This window comes from Ixodes scapularis, unplaced genomic scaffold (assembly GCF_016920785.2).
Source record: "Ixodes scapularis isolate PalLabHiFi unplaced genomic scaffold, ASM1692078v2 PGA_scaffold1__304_contigs__length_218370807, whole genome shotgun sequence".
NCBI classification, from domain to species: Eukaryota; Metazoa; Arthropoda; class Arachnida; order Ixodida; family Ixodidae; genus Ixodes; species Ixodes scapularis.
The window spans coordinates 87,701,948-87,726,705 of NW_024609846.1; the positions used below are offsets into that span (position 1 = coordinate 87,701,948).

At 48.3% G+C, this 24,758-nt stretch overlaps 1 protein-coding gene across 1 annotated transcript in view; it reads right to left on the reverse strand.

Moving 5' to 3' along the window:
• The window catches only part of LOC115328674, a 65,014-nt gene extending 49,923 nt beyond the window's left edge, over window positions 1-15,091 (reverse strand). The window contains exon 1 of the mRNA XM_042290264.1: window positions 15,078-15,091. Within this exon, the coding sequence (XP_042146198.1) occupies window positions 15,078-15,091 (14 nt within the window). The remainder of the gene's footprint in view (window positions 1-15,077) is intronic.
• Window positions 15,092-24,758: the final 9,667 nt, after the last annotated feature.

The window sequence follows — 24,758 nt, forward strand, 5'->3', positions numbered from 1 at the left end:
TTATTTAACAACGTACTGCTTTCTATAATGGCTAGGTTTCATAGGGGAAACGACACGATATCGCAACGAGAGAAGCCGTTCAACCACAGAGAAGGCTAGATGCGTGCGCGCTAGCTCAGCTTTGCCAGAGTTTGCGCCACGAAAGGGCGCGCATCGAAAGCGTTGAGCTCTCTCTCTGGCCTTCGCTTTGGCAGACTCACGGCAACATATGTTCCTGTGCTTCTTCGTAAAACTTAGTCTTGTCACCAAAAAAAAAAATTAAATTTTTCTTGACCCCGACCAACGCGGACACAGAATCCGTCGCGGTGGAGTTGTGATGCGCTGCGCACATGTGTATCTTGTGTGAGTCACATCAGAGGAAAATCGTTAGGCATCATAACAAATTGTAGACAGTGGTATCGGAAAAGAGGGGTGAAGGGAGGGAGGGGGGCACTCCGCCCCCCTCCGCATCCAAACACTTCGACGCCACTCTACATAGTAATAAAAATTTGGCATAATGACCAGGATAACGAGTTCATATCGTGAAAAGCTGAAAACTGGATCCCCCTCCATTAATAGAGGATGTGCTGACTGATTTGTCGTGCAGCACATCTTTGCAACAAGTTTTCTCGCAATGCCCCCGTGCTGATTTCTAGATGCGATTGCACTCTAAATGCCATCACCTGCCCGAATTTATTTTTTAATATACCACATTGCAGCATAACATATAAGAAGTGCTTTTGCACAAATGTGTGCCCTATGCTGTCGCAGAGGTCACCCACCCCAAGGCCAGCTTCGCACCCTCATACTGGAGTGCTATTTTTGCCTTGTGCTTCAAGAAGTAGATAATTAAAAACAACTGATTAGCACTGTAACAAGTTTCGAAATTACATTATTTTGGTAACTTCAAGTCAAATGGTGTGCACTCAGAGTTATGAGCTGGCATGTCATCGTCTGAAATTGTGAGCTCTTCGCAGTGGTGCAGCTGGCCGCTCGCTGTTTTAGCAGTCCAAAATGGTGAATAAGCTCTGCCATCTTTTGCTGCATACCCCTTCCCTCTTTGCCTCGTCAAATATGGCGGAATTCCAAATTTGTGTGCTTGATACTGCAAAAATACTCCAAAAGCCGGGAGACGTCATAATTAAAATAAGAACACCGACTTGACATAACAGAAAAAACAACTTCATTAGACGTTTCGCCTCCCACGCGGGAGGCATCATCAGTAGTTACACAGCAAATACAGGGTTCAACCTCAACTCAACGCTATTTATCACGAATGCAGTCAAGCGAAGTAGTGCGGGCAAGGATGCCCATTCCATAACGGCGATTGCGGCTTGCCCTGGACCCATCAACTGGCAAACTCGATGCATCGGTGATGTAAAATTCTTACCTGTGCCCTATTGCCTATCTCATCCCGAGGTGCCAGCTCTGTCGCTCAACTATTTTCTGTCAGGCGTTGTGTGCCAATGCGCTTCCCCGCTTATCTGGCTTCAGACATCTAGGTGCTGAAAATCATGGTTGCCAGTTACCTGAACCTTTATCTGAAATCGCAGGAAACGCTGTTCCGTCCTCCAGAAATGCTAAACAGTTCGCGGCAGAGCAAAACAATATCACCTGAGCTTGCTAACACAGTGTCCAAAGCTGAGCAAGTCGTGGTTTTGAACTGTGACAATTGACAGTTGCGTCTACTCTGCACAAAGCACCAAGGTGGCGGCCCCACTGTCAGATTGGGGAACGGAGTGCCGATAACCTAAGCGTAGCTCATTTAGTGGCTCTAGACAAGCCCCGCCCTTCTCATTATGTCAGTAACTACAAAGTAATTGTTTTTAAAGTCTTTGCAGCCGAGGTGCACACGGAAGAATCAATATACATAATCCGATTTCTTTCTTTCATATGGGTAGAAGCTGTGGGAGAGGTGGAAATTAGATGGCGTGGTGACCTCACAGCGTTTGACATTAATTCGACTGATTAGTGGTTGGCGCAAAGTCCCTACAAACTGCCCGAACGCGTTCGTACGCTGAACGCCAGCGTCCAGTGTTCGGTATTCGCCTGAGGACCGCGAGTAGAGACAAAGGCAGCGCTTTCTTTCTGTCTCCCCGCTAATATTTCTCAACCAGAGCTCTTGCTTCCTTTCTACCAATAGAGACAACGTGCGATAACCTCTATATAAGATTCCGGGCAGGCCAGGGGACATAAATGAAAAAAATACCCCACGGGTAACAATATAAATCAGGGTATATTAGGCGTTCATAGCGGGACAGTTTACTGCTTGACCCCATTGGTGCCATCATATGTGCCTGTGTTTTATTCGTAACGTATAGTTCCGTGTTTAACGTATATATTGATCCTGGATGGCGCTTCTTTTTTAGCTACGGTAGTATTATACGTCCCGCATCGCATCTCCAGCCAGTGAACCATTCCAGGGCAGCCCCTGCTTTACCCGCATGAAAGGTCGCTCCGGATGATGACGCCAGCTCTCGCAATCCCGCTGAGTGACGAGCGAATCAACAACGTGACGGCCAAATAAGCATCACGGCGGTGCCCTCGTTGCATACGCAATGATCTCTCCCGCTGTTTTGCGAGCCTGGGTCGACTGCCTCGCGGTAGATCTCGTTCTGTCCACTCGAAATCGGGCCGCGATCGTGCGTGCGTAAGTGCGCGGGGTCTGGGAGTGCCTCGGCCACGCGGCAGGTAATACCTGTCGCGTGTATGCGTGGACACTCGAATGCGTTTCAGAAGCTTTCGCGGATTGAAGTGGGGTGGCCTCTGCTCAGGGAGCCACTCGACTGTTTCGTTCGTGGAAAATGCCGGGGAGTTTTCGATTTTGAAGTTTGTGTAACTATACGCATGGTCACATAGAAGAAAAAAAAGCGTTTTGCGCATTATTCACGCGCTGTGCGAAGTTATTCTTGAACGGTTTGTTTGCCGGAGAAAGAAATGATGTTAATAGGGATTGAAACCTGAAAGTCTTGATAAAATAAAACAAAGTAAATCTCTGATGTACGTATATATATGTCATGGATGAAGAAAGAATAAACAATTAAAACAGGGACAACACAACCATGAAAGATGTGGTTGTGTTGTCCCAGCTGTTTTAATTGTTTATTCTTTCTTCATCCATGACTTAAACCAACACGCTCTTCTCCAAGCATATAGATATATATACGTATATATATATATATATATATATATCCAAATTAAACACATTAAGGAGGATATGAGTAGCGTTCCACGAGGTGCCGGGCCTACGCAAGCACTTTGCGTTGGCGCTGCGTGTTCCACACTGCACCTGCGTGGGAGCCCATACTGCGTCTTGGATTGGCGCAAATCGACAACAATGGGCATGTGCAGCGGGGAGCACGCAAAGCTAACGTAAATGCACGGTGCTTGCGTTTGCTCCAATACGAAACACTAAAACTCTCTATTATCGCACGGTCCAGAGTGGTCCCCCAACTTAGGGCCATAAAGCGAAGCATACTCGGTATGCCGAGGGTAGCGCTGCCTTGTACTCCAGGTCTATAAAAGGAGAAAATGCTAACAAGCATGACCAGAATGAGAATTTTTTTCCACTCTGTATAGCTATCGTTCAGCCGTAAATGAGGAAACGACTAAAGACAGTTCTTGCCTGCTGTGTTTAATGGTTAATGTATATGGTGTCTCCCCTACCTCCCCCCCCCCCCCCCCCCCCAAAATAAAAAAATAAATAAAAAATAAAACAAAAGTATCGTTTTTATATTACAAAAATAAACTATGCATTGCCCAACGCTCATTCTTTGCCCAAGTTTAGCGCTATTATAGGTCCGAGCTAGATGCCAACGTTCAGACTAACGGTTATTTTATTCAAAAGTTATAAGCGATTTTTTAAAATGTTCAATGGGAAAATGGCGGCCGACATAGCTCTTGAATACATGGAACTCTATGGGCGCCAGTTACCGAAAACGGGCAAAAATGGGCCCCATTTCCCCATTGAAATTTTAAGAGAATCGCATAGCTTTGGAAAATTATAATGGTTCGGGCAGAAACTTTGGTATCTAGTTGCGACCTCTATCGCTACATGTGGGCGGTAAATGAGCGTTCGGGCACAATGCATAATTTAATTTGCAGTAAAAAAAAAGAAGTTATTTTCAGTGTGTGTGTTAGAGTGCGGGGGGGGGGGGGGGGGGCAAGCTGTAGAACCTAATTTCTAAAGAATTACCTGGTATTTGCCGTTGTGGTACGGTTGTCAGCTTACCAGTGCTAGGAACAGGCAAGCCATGAACCGTGCGACCGCTCCCGGCCACTGGGAGAAGCAAGTAATGCTCACAACTTCCCAGCTAGCACACCATATCTTGAGACAGTCGCAACTAGAGCCACTGAATAGCCTACGCTTCAGTGTAGCGACACGTCAGCCATCTTGTTTCTTAAAATTATTCTCTTCGGCTATCTGAAGCTTTATCTCGTATCACAAGAAACGCTCTTCCGTCCTCCAGATATGGTAAAGTGCTACGAGACAGAGTAAAACGATATCGCCTTAATTTCCTGACACCGTACTTCGACCTCAAGAAGTCGGGTTTTTGAATCGTAAGCAGTATGGCACTCGGCACCACAATGGCTGAGCCCATAAGGAATTCTGAGGATATAGAATGCCGATACTTATAGCGAAGCTTATTTAGTGCCTCTAGTGTCAACAGGTTCATATATCGGGATATTTGCAACTAGGAAGATTTTTTTTTTGTGTGTGTAATCGCTTACATTTTAATGAGACGTTGAAATGATTTTTCAACATCTTCCTGCTTAGCTATTAGAGAGTTTTAGTAGATCGGTCCCATGACTCCGATAACGATATCCGATACTCCGCCTCCGCATCCCTTGCGCATGCATAGTATCGGGGCTATCGGAGGTATCGGAACAATAGAGAGTTTTAGCAGATCGTTCCGATACCTCCGATAGCCCCGATAACGATACTATGCATGCACAAGGGAGGCGGTGGCGGAGTATCGGGTATCGTTATCGGAGTCATGGGAACGATCTACTAAAACTCTCTAATCTACCAAAACTCTCTATTAGCGGCGAGATATTTTGGTGGCTCCCTTTTATGGGGCCCGCTCGTGACGTCATTACCTTGCGAACAACAAGTTCGGTGGTGTTTACAATTAGCATTGTGGAAGCTTGAAATCATTGTGCCCTGAAAGAAACACTGCCAACACCCTCAAAATTAAAGTTCTTCTATTACTCTTAATTCTGTCGATAAGAATACCTTTGCTGACGTCAAAGTCAGTATTCGGCCAATCGTAGGATCCGAACACAGCGATGCTTTCGATCGCGCACGTCGCTAATAATCCTCAACGGAAACTCCAACGTAACGTCGACGGGCGTGGCGTAGCGCAGCGCGCACAGATACTGATTGGTCGCAGATATCGAGTTTCTGGTTGCCGGCCAACGAAAGGCGCGCGTTCGGCGCTACGCTGCGTTGATTGCGCTCAACGTCGGAGTATAAACAGCCATTAAGTGAGAAATCACGTGGTTGTGGCGTGCTTGGGCGCAGATGGGAGGAGTCCAAGCTTCTACCGTGCTTTTTAAGCACACCATAAAACTTGCCATTCGCAAGTGATGATAAGTGCAGTCACGGCACTCATTGGCCACGAACGCTAATTCAAATAATCGTCAACGGATTGATGGTCGACGAGCGCATACGTTTGAGTGACTCAGTGCTCAAGGCCCAATGCATGAGCTGTGGACGTGCTTTGGGTATCGCGAATGTATTACACAGAAAAGGCGGATAACTTTCAAAGGAATGGAGATACAAAATAGACCGTTATATTTTCGTATTTTAGTACTGAAAAGCTGACTTGATTTCTACCGTCTTTCTTTTGGCCCAGTAGGCAATATTTCATAAGTAAATATCAATCTAAGATCATTTATTCCATCCCAAAACTTCATTTCATGGCCCCTTTAAGAACGTTGTAAATGTTCCACCTCCAGCGCGAGTTTTGTTGCCTTTAGTAACACCTCTCGCTCGGGCTGCCCAAGCCCGGTGGAAGGTAAAAGCCATGTTCACACATGCAGAGCGGAGCGCTACAAGCAAAGCGTTGACCTCGTGCTAAGCGCGTGCTGACGGGAGCGTTCACCAGCTTTGTATCGCACCATCAAAACTGTTGCTTATGGCAGACGATAAGTAGCTGACGACACGTGCATGTGAGTACCGGCCTTAACGAGCGCGGCTAAAGGCGAAAGGAGCTCCAACTGAATTTTTAGCCTGTCAGCAACTATTGGCGACGAGCGCGATTGAAAGCTCCGCTGTGTTCGGCCTAGGGTGCCTTCATGTGCGCTTTGCTTAGGGTGGTGGCATCTCGCCATTTTGTCACACACGTTTATTTTTATTTTTTGTTCAGAAGCGCGTGAAAGGGCGTGTCCCTGCACGCGCTTGTGGCGCTGACTGTGCTATGGCGACATTTTGTTTTCGTCGATTTCTTTGTATTTTTCCCGTGAGCGCGTGCTGTCGGCATGTGGTACTACAAAGGGTGGCATCACCTTAAACAGAAGGACATTGAGGCACCCTAGTTCGGCCTTGCTTGATTGACCGAATGCTGACTGTGACGTCAGCAAGGAAGTTCTTATCGACTGAAATAAGAGTAATGGAAGAACTTCAATTTTGGCGGTGTGAGCAGTGTTGGTTTCAGAGGGCAATAATTTCAGGCTCCCACCCTGTCAATTACAAACACGCATCGAACTTGTCCGGAAGATAATGACCTCACGAGAGGGAATTAGAGGAGGGCACAACCAAAACATCTTGCCGCTAATAAAGTACAATGCCTTTTTTATTTCCTTGTGCCACAAAAGTCACTATCATGACTGACAAAACAAAATAATACACTTCTGGCATTCCGGGATATTTGGTCCGCAGGGGTCCATATCCCATGAGCGAATGACGTTTTAGCGAACAGCGACATTTGAGCGAATCGGCGTTTTAGCGAATAACGGGGGCGCGCGTTAACCCACCCGCCGCGCTGCGCTTTACGCCGCTTCGCAGCGACAGTCTGCGGTGGCTCATTAGAAAAATGTGAACCCATTTGGCCCACCCGAGAACACCGCTTCGCGGCGTCCGACTATTCGCTAAAGTGTCATTCGGTGAAACGTGGGCGTTCGCTAAAACGTCATTCGATCAAGTGAGTGCCTCTCGGTCCGCAGCACCGCTTGTTTACAAACCTCGTCTTCTGTGGCCATCTACAGGACGCTCGTTGTGAGCGTGTAATTCAGATATATGAGTACAATGTATGTTTATTTTCGTGCTAAGCATTCCTTAAACCAGTGAAAATGTTTATTAAAAATTATAGGAGGGCAGGGTTAAGGGAAACTAGCAGAAATTAACCAAAATGATATAGGAATGCAGCTAAGAATTTTCGGGAGCACGTACGTTCGCGTGGTAGAAAGACTGAGATGTGTCACTACATGTTAACTACTTACTGATAATGTGGCACAGGTAGAAGAGGAACAGGCACGCAAATATTTTAAGAGCACAATTGAGGAAATGTTTTCAGAACCACAGTGTCTAAAATCACTGTAGAAAATATATTGTAATGGTGTAACCACAGGTTAGCGAAGTACCGTGGCTAACAGCAATAAAAATAAAGTATAAAGCGATGTGTCAGCAGAAACCTCAACAGAGCCAGGTGGCAAATCAATGAGACTAGTTAGAATTCTAGACAAAACAATGAAATGTAAGATGCAACAAACAATTAAAAAATTATTGTTGGGGGAGAGGTACCAGAGACTTCGCGACAAAGCAAGGTAAGGTTGCTCTTCAAAACTAAAGCTGACAGGGACAACATCAAATCCTACTGCCCCATAACGTTAACTTCTGCTTTATATAGACTACCTATACAGGTGGTCAAGGGTAGCCTAGAAGAATGGGCAGGAAAAAACGAAATATTGGGAGAGCTCGAAAATGGTTTTCGTAAAGATACACTACAATATAATTTGTACGCTATCACATATTGTATAAAAATAGCACAACAAACGTACGACCGTGAGGAATTCAAATAGACAATTTTCAAAACTTAGTCTGGCAACTTTGATCGCTATCCTCAACTCGGTATCTGGCATCCGTGCCAAGCTAGAGTGTAGCGAAGCTGATAGCAGCACATTTTGAGGCTGGTGAGGAAGAAGCTGAGGATGCTACCAAGCGAACGAAATATGAGATCTGAGCGTTCGAGAGGTCAGTAAAACACGACGCACGAATTAGACAAGACTGTGGCGTACGCGGTTTTTTTAGAGTGTGGTTCAATCAACTTCTTGCCACCAGTTTGACTCTACAGCCTTTTGATGGCGGAAGTTTAATAAAAGGGGCTATGGGTCGCCGCTTCGTGCAAGTTAAGACCGGTTCGGACACTTGCGTTTGAGTGCGTTTGACTGCGTTGCGCCGAGAACCGAAAGGGAGTCACCGGCACATCTGTGTTTCATATGAAGCGTGGAATCCAATTCAAGGAATCATCTTCGCACGCGATAAAAGCAGCAGTGATGTCCTGGTTTCTCGCAACCGCAACGCAGTCAAACGCAGTCAAACATAGTGAAACGCAACTGAAATCAATCAAGAGAGAAGTATGCGTTGATCGAAGAACCAATTCCCATCTGCCGCTGGCTTGCGAAAATGATGGTGCCCGATTAAGTGCAATTTTATCGCCGCCATGAGTTTGTCAAATGGGAAACTGTTTTTTTTAACCACCAGATGCCAAAGCATCTTGAAGAGAATATATTTAAACGTACAGGTAGCATATAGCTACACAAACCAGAAAACCTGTGGACACAGCGAAAGAAATCAGGTTTAAGTAAAAAATCGGTGCGGCTTTTACAGGAAGTAGACTTGGACAAATACAGTAACTAAAACATGGGAGGCTGGAACCGAGGGGTCAGCTGCAAAAAGGCGAGGGTTAGGCAAGGATGTCCTATGCCGCTCTACTGTTCATGATATAATTAAGAGGAAATAAAAATAAAAACTAGAGCAGAGTGAATTGGGTTTCGATGGATCTTGTATGAAGGGAGGGAAAACAATGCGACAGAAACCACCTGGTGTAACCTACCCGGATGATATTGCACCTTTAGCAAATAACCGGGATCAGTTACAGAAATTGATTGAAATCTGTGACGACGAAAGGTACGCTCTCGGAATTAAGTTCAATAAAACGAAACATGGGATTGTTTTTTATTCTTTTTGACAACATCGAGGAAGATTATTTGATATACGGGACATAGAGATAGAAATAGAAAGAAAAACTTAATCATATCTGAAATTGTAGACTAATGGGGTCATGGAATCCATTTTGGTCCGGGATAACTGATTTTAGATTGGGACTTACTAATCGCATGTGCTAGTCTTCTGGGCTACCACAGAAGACTCGCATGTGCACAGTTCATACCGAAGGGCCCATCGTACCGTATCAGATGGGCAAAAAGGTTCCTTAAAACTCCCTAAAAGAGAGTTTTAGGGAACCGCATTTGCGCACTCGATACGGTACGATGGGCCCTCCGGTACGAACTGCGCATGAGGGCCCATCGTAGTGTATCGGACGTGCAAAAACGGTTCACTAAAACCCCCTAATGTGAAACGGAGTATAGAACGTCTCACCTCTTACGTCGAGCTAGTCATACAGCTGTAAACTAGGTAACACTGCGCAATCAAATATTTCCCACCGAGCAATGCAGGACGATCCTGCTTTGTCATTGCCTCACAAAAGAAGTCACATTTAATTGCTAACTTAATATCTGCGATGCTGTAATTGTGCTTCCCTTGACCCACGTCAGTAAGGCACACTTTTTGCCATCCCCATCTTGTAGTCACTCTGAAAAAAAAAAAAAAAAGAAGCATAAAATAGGGCACCATGACAGAACAGCACACGACAAAACAGCACGCGACAAAACAGCACGGTCAAAACAGCACGCGTCAAAAGAGCACAGCGTCAAAACAGCACGGCGACAAAACAGCACTCGTCGAAATAGCACGCGACAAAATAGCACAGTGGCAAAACGGCACAGCGACAAAAGAGCACGTGCCAAAAGAGCACGGCGTCAAAACAGCACAGCGACAAGACAGCACAGCGTCCAAAAAAAGGTGTTCCGGAAATTATTGCGGTAAATATTTGTAGACTCATAAACGTCTCGGTTCTTTTCGGTTTATTGACGAAAATCAGTATACTGACGAAAATGTAATATTTAAAAGCTTTTGTTTGAAATGTATAGTCAGTTAAGAAGGTACTGTTTTTTTTTATTTGTTACTGTGTGTGGCAGCCTACGCGACCTTTTCAGCAAGACGGACTGGGGCCCTATCGTGATCTGACATTATCGTCGTGTGCGCGTATTTGTACACAGGACGAGCATGAGCTTCACTACCACTTCGGTCGGAGAGGGAAGTATAAAAATCCAGAAATTTGCAAGCATTGTACTCAGTGCGATTTTTCCCCATTTTCACGACTGCGAGAGCTGGTAAATTCGCGCCAACTACAAAAACGGCCAAAAAAAAAAAAAAATCGTATTGACGCTCTTCTTTAGTAGATGGAAGCTAGTGTTGTTAAAAAATGAGCGGCTTTTATACGGACGCTTTTGATTTGCATTGTGCAGTACACGATTAGATTTTCTTTGAACAAAGAATTTGGCACACAAATACCTATCAGGTCAAAAATCCAGATTTCATCCTGAAGACCCCTGCGGCCCCTGAGCTTTTGTTGAAGGTTGAATCGACTTCGGAGACAAGCTGAAAACTGCAAAAGGAAGTGGTCATACAGTCAGGAATGAATCACCCCCCCCCCCCCCCCCTCCAAACGCCATCAAAAATACTGACCTGTTTCAATTAACACTGACCTTTTCTTTTCTGCTGACTATAAACGACACGGAAAAATCTGACAAACGTACCAACAATAGCTTCTCTGAAGGAAGTTCGAGCAATTGCATTCGTTTGTTAAAGCTTTCCGCCTGTCACCTTACGGGAATGCTTTACGCTGGATGCCGATCGGTAACTCCTGTTGTGATAAAAATCGTGGTCCACTACCAACTGCCTTGTCTTCAAAACTGTGGGTCCGACAGATCCAGTTGGGGGTCGCAAAGCAATTTCTGCTGTCATATTTTTTTATGGATTTAAGTTTAGCCATCTTTAGCATACATTTTATTATGTGGACTGATACTAGTACTCATCATTGTAACTGACTTTTGTAACTTCGTGAAAAGCCCAAGGAAAAATGGTGACGCGAACTTTTTTTTTTTTTTTTTGGGGGGGGGGGGGGGGGGGAGGGGGGTTCCGGGTTGCGGAGTTTGGTAAGCTCAGAAATGGGCAATAAAGTTCTCTATAACCTAGCGACAATAAATGAAGACGTGAAGGAGGTTCGCTATTATTCGCTCAGATGGGGGTGAAGAACGCGCTTGAAGTTGCTACATGCGTGCTCTTTTGTCGCTGTGCTGTTTTGACGCCGTGCTGTTTCGGCACGTGCTCTTCTGTCGCTGTGCCGTTTTGCCGTTTTGTCGCGTGCTATTTTGACGCGTGCTGTTTTGTCGCTGTGCTGTTTTGACGCTGTGCTGTTTTGACGCATGCTGTTTTGACCGTGCTGTTTTGTCGCGTGCTGTTTTGTCGTGTGCTGTTCTGTCGCGTTCCCATATATGCGCGCACGCCACGTCAACACAGAAAGGATCGCCGCGTGGTATCTTCGTTTGCTTTCATGGTCAGACCTACAGACTTGTAAGTGTTCCCGTGAAATGCATCACAATATACAGTTGACATGCTCACTCCGGGAGTACGAGTGAATAAATTTGGAAGTGCCGTAAGAGTTGCCGTCATAAAAATGCAATTTGCGTCGGTTCCGTTTACAACAACCAAAACGACAGCACGCCCAGTCAAACATGACTCGTGATTGCTTCACGAAACTACTCCTTGAAGTGATTTTCACGTTGCGTACTGCAAACAATTTTCCCAGTCACTCATCGCGAGTTTATTTATTTTTTCACTACTTCATTTGAAGATAGAATTGATGGTTACGAGATTTTTTAGTTATTACGAACTTGTAGCAACGTAACTGGTTCTTAGAGTGAGCGCTTGTTTTACACGGACACTCAACCAACAGTTTCCTTTAAGCGCTACGCTTTGCTAAATTACTCTGGAAATATCATTCTTAGTTGCTGTTAGGGGAGGAAAATAAAACCATGATATAGGAGGAGATTAAAAAATTAACCGCACTCTGACTGCTAATTTTATTTTAAAGGAGCGGTGCATCGATATTCAATTGGAATGTTTTTCACTTTACACGAGCTTACTGGCACTAGCGGGACTCAAGGATACTCGCATGCGACTCCACTGGCCAAGAAACTCCTTTGCTGCGGTGAAATTTCGAGGACAAAAGCAATCATTTTTATTCAATTTCTTCTTTGTAAAATTCGATGACGTATCGTGGGGATCGCAGGTCACCCATATGACGATATTTGAATGCGGTTTATAGATTGGACCCGAGCATTGCGTGGCACTCGATTTGGGCTCGTGATAATTACTAGCTCGAGAATCATTCGGGTAGTGGCCCGTGTCCAATCGCTGCAACGACGACGATAGCCGAGCCATAACAATGTCTGGAACCCAGCACGTGTCCTGTGCTTTGCCAACCCCAGCGCGTGGCTATGATCAACATTGGCGGCATATAATCGGCTCCAGATCACGTGTCCGCTTGTTCTGGCTGCGAGTTGAAGAGATAAACGCTGCTCGTTTTTTTTACATTTTTTTCTGGGACGTATATTGCGTGGGGTGAAAGACGAACGCGTGTTTCATAGGTCATCAACGTTAGGAATCCGTTCTAAGCGGTATTTGCCCAAAGTATCAAAATTGTTGCATCGTTTGGAAAGGTTGAACCTTTCCAAACTAAAGTTTGTCATAGATCATTGCATAGGCAGAGCCTTGGCTGATTTGCGAGTTATTTGTCACATCATCAAATGTCACTCCTCTATCCGAGAGAATCAGTTCACGTGCACGCTCAATGTCGTCATCAGTCGGGGGCGCGGACGGGCGTCGGGCTTTTTCTTTATGACTGCCCCTTGTGCGCTCTTTTTTAAAGTGTTGTACCCCATCAATTACATTCTTTTTTGCGACAAAACACTCACGTTTTGCTGTGCACAGTGGCTTGGATAAATATCGACACCAGACATACCCTCATACCATTAAAAGTATATATCTCCCACTCGTGCAAATCACAAATGGGGCAGCCATTGTTTCTCGCACCTCACTCAGAACTGAACTGACGTAGCACGTCCAAACCCGTACCGCAGCGACTGGAGAGACAGCGACCTTGCACGAAAAGAGCTGATAAGTCGGTGCGGCCAACAGACGTTAACCGTAGTGCAGATACTTTTTAATCACTCTCGCATACACCTTCTCCACAAGATCGCAGCCATCTTGGATGTCGTCACTTCTGGTATGCGTTAAAACACCGTTTCGATGTTTTGCACGCCGCTGGAAGGTTTTCACAAAAATACATGATTGTCACACGTTCTTGCTTTGCCTCACCTATATTTTCTCGCATATTCCAGATTGGAACGTCTAATACCCCTGCCAGACGGGCACTTGAAAAGCTTTTAGAACAAGCTCATTTATGAAATCGGCTAACCAGCGCTCGCCGTACGGCACGTGCGCACTCAACATCGCGAGCTGACAGGCTGATTTTATAACAGAGCTTAGTGAAAAGGAACTTTAGAACGCCGTCTGACAGGGGTATTAATAGTTTTGTGTTCCGCATACCAGATATGGAACCCACGTGACTAGAGCGAAATAAAAAAAAAACGTATATACTTTTTTTTATGACCTCTTTAAAATCTGATTAAATCGGCTAACATCCAATTTCTTTGGCTGCCAAATCGGGATAACCCTCTTGCCGTTACGACCAATCTTCGACAATACTCTTGATTTACAAATTGATCCTTCTGTAGCCGGTTAGTTGCTGACGCTGTAGTATGAAACCTATTTACGATAAGGAAAGAGGGACACTGAAGACGAAAAGACAAGGCAGGCTTCTGACTTTCAACAAAACGTTTACTGGCTCGACTTCGTCTCCTGAAGCTCGACGGGGGCGTCAGGGAGGTTGAGAGGGAGGGTGGTGGGTCAGGGAAGCGTGAGCCATGTGGCCCGGCTCGCAGCCACGCCTGCACGGTGGTGGGGTCTGCTGTGTGTCAATCGACACTTCGCCGTTACACGCAGGCCCGAGTGTCGGCGGTGCCCTCTTGGGGAAAGGAGGGAGGAGGGGGGAAGGGCGCGGAGATGAGGAGGGGGAGAAGAGGCGCCGGTGGTGCCCTCTTGGGGAAGGAAGGGAAAGGGGGGGGGAATGCGCGGAGAAGGGAAGGAGTAAAGATACGGGAATTTTTTTACGTCTTTGGGGGAACCTCTCACTCCGCAGGAAGCGAATCTTTCGATCAGAAAGAGCAAGAGACGGGCTGGACAGGTTTGATACAGAAGATTTGATATGTAAAGACTCAAGTATTTTCCTGCCAAATTGAGATTTGTGCCCGCCAAGAATTATGGTTTTCGAGAATTCGGGGATGCACGAGAGCAGTTTCTGCCATGATCCACGACTGGATAAAAGGAGTCGGGAGAAGGAGACAAAATCTCCTTGGCGTGCTCCCGGAGACGGTCATTCACGCAACGCCCCGTCTGACCGATGTACTCGGCGTGAATGACCGTCTCCGGGAGCACGCCAAGGAGATTTCGTCTCCTTCTCCCGACTCCTTTCATCCAGTTGTGGCTCATGCCAAAAACTGCCCCTTGTGCACCCCCGAATTCTCGAAAACCATAATTCTTGGCGGGCACAAATCTCAATTCGGCAGGGAAATACTTGAGTTTCTACATATCAAATCTTCTGTCTCAAACCTGTCCAGCCCGTCCCTTGCTCTTCCCGATCGAGAGATTCGCTTCCTGCGGGGCGAGAGGTTCCTCCAAAGATATATAAAAAAAGCCCAAATTCCCGTATCTTTTGCTCCTTTTCTTCCCCGCGCATTAACCTTCTCTTCTCCCCGCACTAACAAGATTGCAGTCTTATTAAGTACGTTTTAGAATGGTTGTTTTGTGGATTTCTTCTAAATGACGCGGGAGAACAGTAATATAAACTTACCGCATCAATGCCATCCTTATATTCTGTTTCAGTATAGCTTGGCATACATCTAGAGGTATGAGCACTGGGGGCGCTAAAGACAAGCATATTTGACAGCACCGTACATGAACCTCGGTGTTGCGTTGTCAGTTGCCTTGCTGCGACACTGCTGTGGACACGTGGCTTTCTTCCCTTGTCTTTGTCATTTATTTTGTTATAAACTATATATATATAAACACGAAGGGGCACGTCTATATTCCGTTCACGGGTAAAAAAGCTCTATATATATATATATATATATATATATATATATATATATATATTAAAAGTAAGCTGTATGCACGCATACGACTTATATCACGTAATACCACATAAAAGAACCATGCAAAGGACATGTTATGCATTTTTCACATTAAAGAAAACAGAAATTGATTTAGTATTTGACCATGGTTTTCTGCCATACGTTACGTGTCAAGTGGCACATCTATGTCATTGTTTTCTTAAAACCTGTCTTTCATAATTTCTCAATTCGCAGTGTTTAATTAAATAAATGTGGCTACAAACTACGCGAAAAAATACGCAGATGAAGGGAAGGATGAGCAGGACGAGCGCAATTCCTCTCTTTGTCTGTGTATTTTTTTGCTCGCTGTTACTAGTCAGTAATCGTGACCCAACTCGCCTGCATCGCTACATCGATAACTGTGGCTCACATTTGTGGGAATATTTTGTGTTTCATGTGTTTAAGTGTATAAGACAAAGGAGATCGTCTTGAGCCCCTTGATATTGCGAAGTTCGCTACTCAAGTTTTAGATTTTTACTTATTTGAGTCTTTCGTACGACATTATGGGATATGAGCAATTGGATGCTTATGGGTTTCACTGTAGAAGTTGTGGGAGTCAGGTAACCGTTTGAACTGTTAACCATCACTATCGCACCACGTAATCATGCTGTGTGCGGGTACTCAAGTGCCGAGAGCGGGGTCAGGTGGTAAATGGCAGGCGCGTGGTTGGTCCGGCGACTACGTAGCTTCCACTCCCCTCTTGGCTTAGTGGTGTCCGGAGCTTGCATGTTTGCCACTACAAGGGAGGCCAGCTTTGTCGTCCAGCAGAGGGGGTGACAAAAGAAAATATATATTTAGGTATGAGAGCGTAAAAATGAAATAGAAGACTGTTCATTGCTTCATGGTCAGAGCTAGGCAGGGCCCATAACATAATCGAAGATTTGGGAGTTGCAAGCGCCGCCTATTGTAGAGCGCAGGAAGCTTCGGAATATGGGGTCCGAGGCTGATATAGGGTTACAAGGAGAGGTTTAGCGACGCATGGATGACTCATTATAAACTTAGATCATCGATGAACTTGCCAAAAATGTACGCTGTAGGTCCGGCATAGCTCATCGGGCGCCATATAGAGTACTTCAACTTTCTTGTTATCACGTCGACTATTCAACCTTCGCGGTACGCAACTTGGTTGACCTAATATGCCAGGTGTTCTCTTTCCCATAAAATTAATTATTGCAGTCTTTGGCGACACAAAATAGTGGCATTAGGACAAAAAAAAAAAAAAAAAGGCGGCCCACGATGCCGTTTTTGTGTCAGCAGCAGCAGATAACAATGTAAGCCCGAGAACGGCGGCATTTCCCTTTGGCCTTCAGCTTTTTGAAAAAAAGGTCGATTGGGGTGAGAGTGCTCCAGTTGTGATGAGCACTGATCAGTGTGTCATTTGAATGCATAGTCGGGATAATTGTCCTGCTGCATTCAAGAAGTCAATCACTGCTCGGATTGCAGCAGATCTACTTGTAGAAAACAGTAGCCTTGGCGTTATTCTGGCGTTGGGGTCATGTTTGCCAGCGGTATTAAAGAGTGATTGCCTTTATTCTGGATAGGTTGAGTATATCGAGAGAATATTATTTATATCCTAAGGTTCATTACATGTTGCAGCTTGGTGTGTTCGAACGTCTGTGCAGGTGTAGACGAATGTTGGTGTCTGAACCACTTCCTCATTCTGTAAACTTGCACAATGATGTCGTCAGCTGAACTTTTTTTTTTCCTTTGAGCCTGGCATTGTGGATCTACAGCTGTCAACTCTGCGTCATGATTTTCCTTTTTTCTTCTTGACAAAGTTGTCAATTCGTGTGGAGCTGCGCTTCCGAAAATGATTGAACTTTGTCTGCTGCTGCGGTGCCTCGAAGGCGTCTCCGACTGGTACGCTTAGCGTCCTACTCCGCTCGTGCATCGAATATGGTCCCAAAGTGGCAACAAATGACGTCACAGAAGCCGGAGTGACGTTGTCGGATGTCGCGATCCCGGCGGTTGGTCGTGAAAGTTCCAGCAAAAAGCATGAGCGAATGCGAGTGTTGCTGTTTTTGCGGCGTCCGGACTCCTGGCTGACAAAGCTTCCGTGAACTGTCAAGATGGAGAGCCACCTGCAGCAGAACAGGCGTCTGTCACATATACCAGATGTGATGTGACACCGCCAGAATTGCGGCCGGCGACTGCATGACACTGCTATGACGTCATCAGGCGGAAATCGAGGGACCACCTTTTTGGACGCGGTAAAAAAGCCAGTCGGAGACGCGTTCCAGGCACCATAGTGCTGCCGAGAAAAATCGCCGACATCCACGTTTCCGAGCGTTCCTCCGTGGGATGCTTTCCACCTGTAGAATATTTATGCGGAGAAGAAGAAGAAGAGCGCGTTCCGGCACGCGCTTCAGGCCTCTCAGATTAAAACTCCTCCTTAGAAACCACACCGTTGGCTTCGCTCCTTAGTGCGAGGCTTAATATTGTCACAGATGACAAGTGACGAGGCGGCGAAGGACTGAGTAAACTGAACGTTTAATGGGGCGAACTTGTGCCCAAAAATAAAAGAAGAAAGAAAGATAACAACAGAGCTTCGCGGGCGTCGAAGGCGGCAAAGCAGCACGGTCGAACGCTGAATCGAGACTGACCCCGGTTCGCCACGCGGAGCGCCTTATGAGCATGCGTAAGCTTCTGGACTAATCGGCGTAGAATGTTCGACGACTGGAACTGCTGCCGGTAGTCCACGCAGAACCTAAGCGTTCCGTCCTTCTTCTTAACCAGTACAACTATAGAGGCCCACGGACTGCTTGAAGGTTGTATTATGTCGTCGTTCAGCATCTCTTGAACTTGCTCCTGGATCATCTCCCTTTCTTTAACGGAGACTCTGTAAGGCGATCGATGCACAGGGCGCGCGTCGTCCTCAGTAACGATGCGGTGCTTCGCAACGGTGGTTTGGCGCACCTTCGACGACGTCGCAAAGCAATCGCGGTATTCGGCGAGAAGGTTAAGCAGCTGCCGTCGTTCCGGGCCCGGAAGCTTAGGGTCAATGTCGAGCTGCACTGGCGATGTACTGTTTTGCTGAGGTGGCGAGGATTCGTCAGTAATGGCGGCGATAGCGGCGGAGTTTCGAAGTTCCTTGACCTGGCCCACGGCTGCACCTTTTGTGAGGTGTTGCGCTTCATTTCGGAAGTTTGTAACGAGGACCACAGTGCGACCATCCTGAAGTTCAGCAACTCCTCTTGCGACGCCGATTCCTCTTCCAAGAAGCAACAGGAGGCTTCCTTCGAGCAGAACTTCGCCGGCAAAAGCTTCGGTGATCCCGACGGGTACGAAAACACTCGACCGCGGCGGTAAGTTCACGTGGCTGGCGAAGACTCGGACCGCAGATTACGTCGCTTTGAGTTCCTCCGGTGGTGAAACAGGTTTTCGTAGCCTCAACCGGTTTGCTCCGAGGTCGATGACGGCGCCATACTCGCAGAGGAAGTCCATTCCGAGGATAACGTCCCTCGAACAGTCTTGCAGAACGACGAACTTCACGGGGCACGTCTCACCGTGGATCTCGACGCGAGCAGTGCATCGCCCGACTGGTGTGATGAGGTGCGCACCGGCGGTTCGTATTTGAGGGCCTTCCCACGGCGTTGTCACTTTTCGCAGGCGACGAGAGAGCCTCCCACTCAAGACTGAGTAGTCTGCTCCGGTGTCCACGAGTGCCGATGCGTCGTGGCCGTCGATAGTAATGTTTAGGTTGTTGGACACCGATGCAGGGACGTCGTTGTGATGCGTAGCGTCGAGAGAGTGGGAGCGCTCCGGCGTTCCTGTAGGCTCTTTACTTCGGTCGTCTTCGGCAACGCCACCTCTAGGCGTTGCCGCACTTAGTTTTCCCGGCGGCGCAAAGGAGACAGGCTCTCTCGGCGGGGCCGTGGCGCTGGAGACGCTGAACGTCCGGGCGACGGTGAGCGGGACTCACGGCGGAGCGGCGTTGAGGATGGCGTACGTCGGAGGTACTCTTCGATGCCACGAGGGCGTTCGTCGTACCTTGGGCGCGGGTCGTTCGGGTGGAACCCGCGCAGCCCCAGTTATCGGTAGGGGCATCGACGGTAAATGTGGCCGGCTTCACCGCAATGATAACACAACGGGCGTCGATCGGCCGTCCTCCACACGTCGGTCTTTCGTGGCACAGCTTGTTCTGGGCGGACGTACGCCCGGTCTTCCTGGCGTCGGGAAAACTGCGGCGCTAGAGGTTCACGTCGAGGTGGCGCCGTATACGAGTGAGCAGGGGGCGGTGGTCGTCGGGAAGCTGCGGCGTAGCTCAGCTTCGGTGGTTCAGGAGCGGCGCTGGCGAGAACTACTGGCTGCAGCGCCTGCTGAAGTTCTTCCCCGACAATCTCGGCGAGTGAGGGCGTAGCCGGGCTTCTGGCAGCAAGTAGCAGCTTCCTGATTTCCTCCCGCACGACGTCCCGGATAATCTCACAGAGGTCCGGGCTGTTGCAGCTTGAAGTCGAGAGGGCCGCGACGCCGGGAAGTCGCTGGTAATGGGAGGCCCGTGCTTGAAGGGCACGTTCGATGTTTGTTGCCTCCGTGATGAACCCTTCGACTGTGGTAGGCGGGGCTCGCACAAGGCCGCCGAAGATGTTTTCTTTGACGCCTCGCATCAGGATTCTCAGCTTCTTCGCTTCGGAGGCTTGAGGATCGGCGCGGTTGCTGAGTCGCAGGACATCCTCCGCGAAGCTGACGACGCTCTCGTTAGGGCCTTGGATCCTCGCTTGAAGAAGCTCTTCCGCGCGTTCTCGTCGTTGTTGGTTCGTGAAGGTTCTTCGCAACTCAGCTTTGAGTTGCTCCCAGCGATGCTTCGTGGTTCTCGAACCAGTTTCGAGTGGTTGCTTCCAAGGCGAAGTACGCATTCTGTAGACACTGTTCTGGTGTCCACCCGTTATGACGGGCCACTCGTTCGTACAGTTGGACCGAGTCGTTGATGTCTTCGTGGCTTTCGCCGTGGAAGGGAGCCGGTGTCCGAGGACCGACGGGTAGGTAGACGACGGCAGGAGCGGCGGGGGTCTGCGACTGGTTGGCCATCGTTGTCTTCCTCGGCTTGGGCTTGTCCAGCAGCAAACCCTACTCAGGATCCTCTCCCTTGGTGCGGCGGCTGGTCCGAGTTTCAGGTTCCGCGGTGAGTGGTGTTCTCACCGAGCCGGGAATCGGACTTGCACTGCGGGCCCTTGGAGGGGAACGCTGCACGGGCATGCGGTACCCCGCACCTCCACCAAAATGTCACGGATGACAAGTGACGAGGCGGCGAAGGACTGAGTAAACTGAACGTTTAATGGGGCGAACTTGTGCCCAAAAATAAAAGGAGAAAGAAAGATAACAACAGAGCGTCGCGGGCTTCGAAGGCGGCGAAGCAGCACGACCGAACGCTGAGGCGAGACTGACCCCGGTTCGCCACGCGGAGCGCCTTATGTACATGCGTATGCTTCTGGACTAATCGGCGTAGAATGTTCGACGACTGGAACTTTCGGAACTCGATCAGACGAGATTGTTCTCGAACTCACGAGAACGAAACGTTGAAAGAAATAAAAGAGCATTCCACTGACTGGAATCGAAGCTAGACTTTCCGCGCGACAGTCAAGCCCGATAACCACTCGGCCACGCACGCGGTGCGTTGCTTTAAATTGCTACGCTCGCCGACGAGCGTAGCAATTTAAGCCATACCTCGGCAAACCTCACTCATGAGGGCCCTCACTCACCCTTACTCACCCTCATCTTCACAGGTGAGGTGAGGGTGGGTGAGTTTCTGAACCAGGAAAATTCATGAGTGTGAGGGTGAGTGAGGGCCGTGAGGGCGGTGAGGGCCGTGAGGGCTGTGAGGGCGGTGAGGTCGGTGAAGGCCGTGAGGGCCGTGAGGGCGGTGAGGGCCGTGAGGGTCGTGGGGGCCATGAGGGCCATGAGTGCGTGAGGGGCGTGAAGGCGGTGAGTGGCGTGAGGGCCATGAGTGCGTGAGTGGTGTGAGGGCGGTGAGTGCGTGAGGGGTGTGAGGGCCATGAGTGCGTGAGGGCAGTGAGTGGCATGAGAGGCGTGAGGGCCGTGAGGGCGGTGAGTGCATGAGGTGATGTGAGGGCCGTGAGGGCGGTGAGTGCGTGAGGCCCCCTTCAGATCGAGCATCTTTCTCAGCAATTTTGATGTTAATGGCGGGTTGTTCTCTAGCTTTCCCTAAATCGACACGAATTGCTGAGATCGGGTCCGGCTCGAAATAAGCAAGCAACTCGGAGCAATTCGAATACGTTTGAAGCGGCTGCATCTAATCAGGGACGCAAAATTTTCACGTGATACCTCGTGCCGGTGATGATGACACCGAAAGACTTGGTTCTCGTTTGAAATCGATCGTTTTTTGGAAATAAACTGTTTCAGAAAGGTGCATTAGTATTCTTAACGAGATTTAAATGCATAAAGACACGTTTATAACGCGTAATTGTGTATAAATAGTGCAGGAAAAATAAAATTTTATGATGACGATGGCAAATTGCAGCAATTGGTTGCTGCGTGTGATCGCGGGCGGCGCGTGTTGCTGGTGTTGCGACGTAAAAATTCTGGGCGAAATTGCCCCATCTGAAGCTGGCCTGAGTGGCGTGAGGGCCATGAGTGCGTGAGTGGCGTGACGGTGGTGAGGGCGTGAGGGCGGTGAGTGGCGTGAGGGCGGTGAGTGGCGTGAGGGCCGTGAGGGCGGTGAGGGCGGTGAGGGCGGTGAGGGCCGTGAGGGCGTTGAGGGCCGTGAGGGCGGTGAGTGGCGTGAGGGCTATGAGTGCGTGAGGGCCGTGAGGGCCGTGAGGGCCGTGAGGGCCGTGAGGACGGTGAGGGCTATGATTGCGTGAGGGCCGTGAGGGCGGTGAGGGCCGTGAGGGCGGAGAGGGCGGTGAGGGCCGTGAGGGCGGTGAGTGGCGTGAGGGCGGTGAGTGGCGTGAGGGCCATGAGTGAGTGAGGGGCTTGAGGGGCGTGAGGGCCGTGGGGGGCATGAGGGCCGTGAGGGCGGTGAGTGCGTGAGGGCCGTGAGGTTCAGTGAGGGTGAGGGAAGGGCTGAAGTTGAGTGTGACTGTGAGGGTGAGGGTGAGTGAGGGGCTGAAGGTGAGTGTAGCTGTGAGGGTGAGGGTGAGGGAGGGGCTTAGGTGAGTGTGGCTGTGAGGGTGAGGGTGAGTGAGGGCGACCTAAAATGCCGACCTCTGATTTAAGCATAAAATTTTGATGTGGGTGCCGGGGTCTTCCCTGCCAAGCTCTCCACATCTTTCTCCAATGCTTCTTCAAAGCAATCGTCTACCATCTCCGCCCGTCGTGCAAGACGGTAAGCAAGCGGCTACTTCTGCTATCCGCCCAGTCTTTATTCCCTGCCGTCACCGGGATCCTCCCACCTTCGCTGAGTTCGGAGGAGACGACGTTGACGACTGCCTTCGCACCTTCGATAGGGTGAGTGTACATAGCGCCAGAGACAACACCCTAAAACTGGTCAAGGTCGTCTTCTATGTTCGCGACACGGCAAAAGTATTGTTTAATAATAACGAGGACTAGATTGCGTCGTGGGACGCATTTAAGAACCGACCCTCGGATGCCTTCGGCTGTCTCGTCAGTGGAAAAGAGAACGCCACCCAACGGCTAGTGACGAGAGCGAAAATCGCCGGTGGCTCCATCACCATCTCATTGAGGACATAATGGCGCTTTGCGAACGCGCCAAAACCCTACCAAACCCGAGATGGAAAAGGTGGAGAACATAGAACATCATGAAGGGAGTCGCCGAGGATGTATTTGTAGTGTTGGTCTCGCGAAACACTACTACCGTCGCAAAGCTACAGTAATGGCTCGTTCACACTTGCGAAATACGCACTCGCCGCGCCGACTGGATTCGCTCGCCGAAAATAGATGGGGCCGTTCACATTTGTTGCCGTCTGCAGAGTGCGCGGCGCAAGCGTCTCGGAGTTTCCCGAACAGACAAGAGTTGACGAGAGCTCCCAAACCTCCTCCTCGCCCGCGCGCGTCTCGTCGCCATCGTCGCCAGCTCGTCAGCAGGGATCTGACGTCAGCAAGCGCCACTTCTCCCGTGCGTTTTGACTGGCTTGCGGCGAGAGAAAACTTTTTTCCGACGTTCAAAATTGGTCCCAGAGTGATCTTTCTCTCCGCCGGAAATTCTGCCTGCTTTCGTCGCCGGGCGTCAGAATTCTCGCGGATTCGGTCGCCGGTTCCCAGATGTGAACGAGGCAGAAGAGTACCAACGGCTGGAAGGACACCGAAACAGGCGCAGAGCTTGCCCAGAAACCCCGTCTCAGCTACAAAATTTTGTTGCCTTGTCATCACCATCTCCAACAGGCGACATTAAGAACGTGATAAGGAAAATCATCGAAGAAGAACTGGCTGTATTCTTCCCATCCTCGTGCCGAGACGCCCCAGTTTCCGCCTCCTACCAATCAAAAGGCCTTGCGCTCTTTCCTTGGGGTGTGCTCATAATTCCGGCGTTTCATTCATGGATTCGCTGAAATATCAGCCCTATTGCACTACCTTATCAAAACGTATGTGTTTTTTTTTCTATACGTTTTCAACTCAGGAACGCGCTTTTTCTAATCTCAAGATTGCCCTTACAAGAAAGCCTGTTTTAGCTCACTTTAAGTTTAACCCTGAAGGGGGAATACACACAGATGCCAGTGGCTACTGCTTTGGGCTGTCCTGATACGTAAATACACAGGCAAAGGCCATGTAATTGCCTAGGAAAGTCGTGCTTTGTCTAAATCTAAACTAAATTACGCAATTACAAAAAAAAAATAAAGAATGCCTTACTATAATTTGGGCACTTTGGTAAATTTAGACCGTTCATCTTTGAACGTCGATTCAAAGTCATTATGGATCACCGCCAATTATGCTAATTAACGAACCCAAAATATTATTTAGGAAGTCTAGACGCTGGGCTTTGGAACTTTTGGGAATACGACGTATTTATATAAGTCTGTCAAACAAACACGACGCGCCTGGTTGTCTCTCTCAGTGTCCAATGTCCCACAGTCTTCCGATTTCTTCTTTACAAGTAAATCTAATTGCTTTGACATAAACATTACATTTTGTAGCAGATCATCAAAAAGACAAACACCTATGCTAAGTCCTTCAATGTCTCCGAAAACGACAAAGACACGTAAAGAAAGGCTCCTTGCCACTAGCTGTACAGTAGAAAACGGACTATTGTATCGTCGTAACTATGACCCGCATAATTCGGCCCTCCTGTTTGCCGTTCCTAAACACCTCCGCGCCAACATGTTGCGTTCCTTGTATGATGATTCCACAGCTGGGTACACGGGATTCTTTATAAGTTATAACATACATGCGTGTCCAAAAACACATTTTACTGGCAGGGTATGTACCGCGATTTTTTCAAGTGTGTC